The sequence below is a fragment of the Oryza glaberrima genome, chromosome 6 (genome assembly GCF_000147395.1).
Source record: "Oryza glaberrima chromosome 6, OglaRS2, whole genome shotgun sequence".
NCBI lineage: Eukaryota > Viridiplantae > Streptophyta > Magnoliopsida > Poales > Poaceae > Oryza > Oryza glaberrima.
Window position 1 is genome coordinate 9,030,266 of NC_068331.1, and position 5,268 is coordinate 9,035,533.

Below are 5,268 nucleotides of genomic sequence, written 5' to 3' on the forward strand. Positions count from 1 at the left end.
ATCCTAATCTGCTTCTAAATCAATAAGATTAGCCATGTAGTGTCCTTTCCGCCTTCCTCCACATGCACCATACAATTTCATACACTAAAACGAGTATTTTACAAGTTTATGCACTAAATTACACCCACCTAACAAATAATGCAATTTACTCTACTGTAATACTCACTTGACCATCAATCTAATCATGACTTTGAGTCATTTCCGATCTAACTTTTTACCATGAAAGCTTTACCGTCACAGTGTAGCCGTGAAACACGCCCAGTACACTCACATGCACCCAACTCAACTGCCCCCAGGAACCAATGGCCACAATGCGACAAGAGTGAAGATGCAGCAACGACATGACCTGCTCCATCCATCTCTACGGAAGTATCTTTTACTCCCACTCGACTCTCAGCTAGCTCCGCAGCACGAGTCTCAGTTTCACCCCCTTTGCTCACCCGCGGCGCAGACGCCATTGCTGCAATGCTGCTGCTGCTGCTAGCTTAAAGCTGCTTGGTTTTGCTTCTGTAATCTGTACCACGTTGCTGGCCATCGCCGATAATGAAGATGCTCCTGTTCGCTAGCCGCGCCGCCTTGTCCCTCACGGCGGCGCTCGCCGTCGCCGTCGTCGTGCTACTCACGGCGTCGTCGCGCTCGCGCCGCCCTTCTTTCCTCCGAAGGTACGAGCCCACCGTCGTCGCGACGTCGCTGCCGTCCGCGGCGCCTCCTGCTTATTCCAGGAGCGCGCCGCCGTCGCCGACACCCACCGCCGTCGTGGCGCGGGTGCCGAGGGACTGCGACATCTTCCGCGGCGAGTGGGTGCCCGCCACCGACGGCGACGACGACGGCGCGGCGCCGTACTACACGAACGCGACGTGCGGGGAGATCCAGGAGCACCAGAACTGCATGAAGTACGGGAGGCCGGACCTCGGGTTCCTGCGGTGGCGGTGGCGGCCGGAGCGGTGCGAGCTGCCGCGGTTCGACGCGGCGGCGTTCATGGAGGTGGTGAGGGGCAGGTCGATGGCGTTCGTCGGCGACTCGCTCGCCAGGAACCATATGCAGTCCCTCATGTGCCTCCTCTCCAAGGTAACCAAAACATTTTGACACATTTGTTGGCACAAATTACGGGATTAATCCGCGTAAAAATGTGATGTTTTGTGGGAAAGCACAAGTAAGTGTGGTGGACACATGACTTCACACACCCATTAGATTTTTTTACTGAAAGAATAATTAACTGTAAATAAAAGCACCTATGTCAAATCTAAGATTTAAATTTGGGTGGACTGTCTCCACTATAAAGAACAAGGAACCTAATCAGTTAAGTTATACTCACTTCATACACACCCATTATATTTTAAATTATAGTATCTACGGATATTATGTAAATGTAGATAACTTTCAAATAATTTATTGAGAGTTGGGATGTTTCATTGATTTCATCTCCTAAATGTAAATATATGGTAGGAGGCGTATTCGTGAAAATATAAGTATGAGTATTGTGTTACGTATGTTGTGACATACGTGCATATGCATGTACGGTGTAATCGAAGAGAAAAAAATGACGTTTGCACAAATTGCTGGATTAATCTGCCTAAAAATATCACCGTTTTTGTTTGCAGGTGGAGAACCCCAAAGATGTATCGACGACGAAGGACCCAGAGTTCAGGACGGTGCGCTACGAGTCCCACAACTTCACCGTCGCCGCCTTCCGGTCGCCGTATCTCGTGACGGCGAACCAATCGTCGGACCCCGCCGGCGGGATGTGGGATCTCTACCTCGACGAGCCGGACGCCGCCTGGGCTACCGCCGTGGCGGGCTTCGACTACGTCGTCGTCTCCACGGCCAACTGGTTCAACCGGCCGACCATGTTCCACGAGGCCGGCCGCCTCGTCGGCTGCCACCACTGCCTCGTCCCCGGCGTCGCCGACCTCAAGCGCACCTACTCCCTGCGCGCCGCGCTCCGCACCGCGCTGCGCGCGCTCACCGCCGGCGCCGGCGGCGCCGGCTTCGACGGCACGGTGATCGTGCGCACGCTGTCGCCGACGTCGCACTTCGAGGGCGGGGAGTGGAACAAGGGCGGCGACTGCCGGCGCACGCGGCCGACCGCGGCGCGGATGGCTGGGCTGGACCTCGACTTCCACACGGTGCAGGTGGAGGAGTTCAGGAGGGCGGAGGCGGCGGCGGCGGCGGCGGCGAGCGGTGGCGCGGCGAGGCTGCTGCTGATGGACACGACGGCGGCGATGGTGGCGCGGGCGGACGGGCACCCGAGCAGGTACGGGCACTGGGCGCACGAGAAGGTGACGCTGTACAACGACTGCGTGCACTGGTGCCTGCCTGGACCCATCGACGTGTGGAACGAGATGCTGCTCCAGATGCTGCTGCATCATCACCGATCAGGAGAGTTTTCTGTTTGATCTTGTTGATTTCTTGAGTACATATGCTGCTGCTGAAATTAAAGAATGGAAACAGACAGTGTAATTTTCATATTTTTAGCTCTTCGAACTGTTAGCAAATAGAAGTAGCAACCAAACATTATCTGTATCAATGGTATATGGTGGAGTTCACAGAATATGATACACATTGGTGTCCGATCTTATACCTACCCTACGAGATACGAATGTAATATACACTTCCTCTATCAAAAATACCAACTTTTGTACACGATTTAATTTATTTGGGATGAAGAGAAGATATCAATCCTGATACATTTTCATACCAGGTCTAACGCTCGTCAGTACCAGATCTGGTACCCCATCGGTGCCAGTTGGTACTAGCTAATACCTATTGATACCCTCCACCATGCACTGCACTGGACACATTACGAGTGCGGCGTCATCCCTCGCACAGTCGCTCCGGCCGCCCGTTGTTGCCGGCTCTTCTCCGTGGCGGGCAGGGACGCCGGATCCGTGACCTTCGGCTGCTTCACGCACTCCACGCGCCAAGTGCCCCGCCACCTGCACTCGCTGCGCCGTCGCCCGTGTAGCAGCCCTCCCCGCCGCCTCCTGCTGCCGCACACCCTCTGCCCCGCCACTTGGACTCCACCGCTCGCGCCACAGCCCTCTGCGCCACCGCCCGCCACTGCTCACCCTCTGCCCTGCCGCTGGGACACACCGCTCGCCCGCGCCGCAGCTCTCTGCGTCGCCGCCTGTCGCGCCTCACGGCCCTGATCCGGCCACGGGAGCACCGGATCCGGCCACAGCGATGTAGATCCCCGCCCTTCCTTGCCGGCGAGCGTCCCCTGTGGCTACCGGCTCGCCGCACGTCGTTCTGTCTCCCTCGTGTCGGAGATAGTGCAGCGCCGCGTTTTGGCCCTACTGCCATCTCAGCTCCTCGCACGGTTCTCCGGCGGCAGCAAGGCATAGAGGGGGTGGGAGTGCAGGCGGCGGCGACGGTTAGGGTTTGCCCCAAGTCACCCGCGCGAGGGGTGACACAGGGAGAGAGAGACTTTTTTAAGACGGTTTAGGGAGAGAGAAGATAGTAAAGGAGACAAAGTTTAAACGGAGTTGACAGAAAATTGAACTGTAGCTAGTGCGATGGAATTCTTTTTTCTTTTGTTAAGTAGTTAATTAGGTGCTTTTGGTGTTCTGGGTGCACCAATGGTGTTACTAACTACTAGGTCCACTGTTTGAGGTTCTTTCCGGTACGCGCTTGGTGTCGAGGTATTGGTGCAGTGGTGCTACTGTTGTGAGATGAGACCATTTAAATTGTTTTTTTTCCTGCTTTACTAATTTAATACTGGTGGGAATAGGTAGTTGTACTACCAGTTTAGTTCATTGAGAGCAAATAGAATAGCAAACTATAAACCCGCTATAAACACATATAAAAATATAAACCCGCTATAAACACATATAAAAATATAAGAGGAAGAGAATTTATAGCCAACTATAACACATGTTATAAGACATTATGTGTGTAAAAGGTAGACCAAATATTAGTGGTATAGTATACATTTATAAGTAACTATTAATAAATATGTTATTAGATTGGTTATATATAATTTGTAGTTAGTGGTTGACTACAGTATTAAGCTTGCTTAAATAACCATACTATTTTTTTCCCTTCGATCAAAGGCACAAAATTTTCTTTTGCATTATGCCATGTGCATTATTTGCCTATTTGCCCTAATATATAGTACTTTGCTTACTAGTAGCTCTCAATTCAAGATAATGTTCCCCAAAGGCGCTAATCAAAATACTAATAGTACTAGACTTGTACTGATAGTCTGACACCATCATCGATCCCCTTGCCTTCACGTGGCCGATCTACAGTACTCATCTGTGGACAGTGGACACAGGATCCAAACGCCAAGGCATTTTTTACACCAAGGTGCGTATATGCACCTGCGCATATGCACGCGATCCAACCAATAGTTGGAGAAAAAAATAGCAAAATTTCATAAGAATGACTACGATGATAAATTTTAAATTTTGATTTTAATATCTTATAATAATTTTATTATACTTTATTTTTATATTGTTTATTCAATCACTAGAAACACTGGTAGAGAAGTGGTTTTTACCCCCGGATCGTAACCCCCTATAGTTCCGGTTTTTCAACCGGGACTATGAATCCAGGTGAAGTAACCGGGAGTAAAAGTCTATTTTTAGTTCCGGTTGATAACACCAACCGGACTAAAGATAGAGCCTTTTTAGTCCCAGAGACAAGATATGGTTGCTTCTTTATTCTTTTCTTTTCTTCATTGTTTTAATATAGTGGCAATTACATCTGTGCCCCCACTTTCAAACCCAATTGTTGTTTTACCCTCACTTTTTAGGGTTTGCAGTTTTACCCTCACTTTTTGAATCTAAAACTGCCGGCTACCCCCACTTCTAATAGTCGGTTTAACGGTGTTAGTTGTAGAGTAAAAGGATATTTATACCCTTGGTGGTTATTGCATTTTTATTTTTGCCCCTACCGTGTGATTTCAGTTTGTATGATTGTTATAAATAATTCAAATATGAGCATCCCTTGTGATGTTTTTCAACAAAAAAATAACAAATACTAGCCAAGTACAAAATTTGACCAAAATTTGAACAAAATTTCGATAGGTCCGGAAAGTTGCTACAGAAGAATTTCATGACGAAGAAGCTCATCTACGAAAAACAGAGTTCATCAGTTCATCAGTTATAACTTGAGCATCAGCATTTAACAATCATGAGAAATACAAAGTGAGTCATGGTGCAGATGGAGGACATAAATGTTGCAACCAAGTGGACACAAGCACGCGTTGTCGTCGCCATCGATGTCGAGCAGGATGGGGTCGTCGCCGGCTGCGTAGTACGAGGA

General features: G+C 49.6%; 1 protein-coding gene across 1 annotated transcript; it reads left to right on the top strand.

Annotated features, from left to right (window-relative positions):
• Positions 1–377: 377 nt before the first annotated feature.
• LOC127775962 (protein trichome birefringence-like 21) lies at positions 378–2,964 on the top strand. The gene is made up of 2 exons (XM_052302279.1): positions 378–1,068; positions 1,602–2,964. The coding sequence occupies exons 1-2, from the start codon at positions 544–546 to the stop codon at positions 2,394–2,396; spliced, it is 1,320 nt and encodes a 439-aa protein (XP_052158239.1). The 5' UTR covers positions 378–543; the 3' UTR covers positions 2,397–2,964.
• The last annotated feature ends 2,304 nt before the right edge of the window (positions 2,965–5,268 follow it).

What these genes read in the sequence shown, in the direction of transcription:
- LOC127775962 (XM_052302279.1), top strand. Translation starts at nt 544, where the DNA reads ATGAAGATGCTCCTGTTCGCTAGCCGCGCCGCCTTGTCCCTCACGGCG. An exon ending in TCATGTGCCTCCTCTCCAAG is followed by an intron (nt 1,069 to 1,601) that starts GTAACCAAAACA and finishes TTTTGTTTGCAG; the next exon opens with GTGGAGAACCCCAAAGATGT.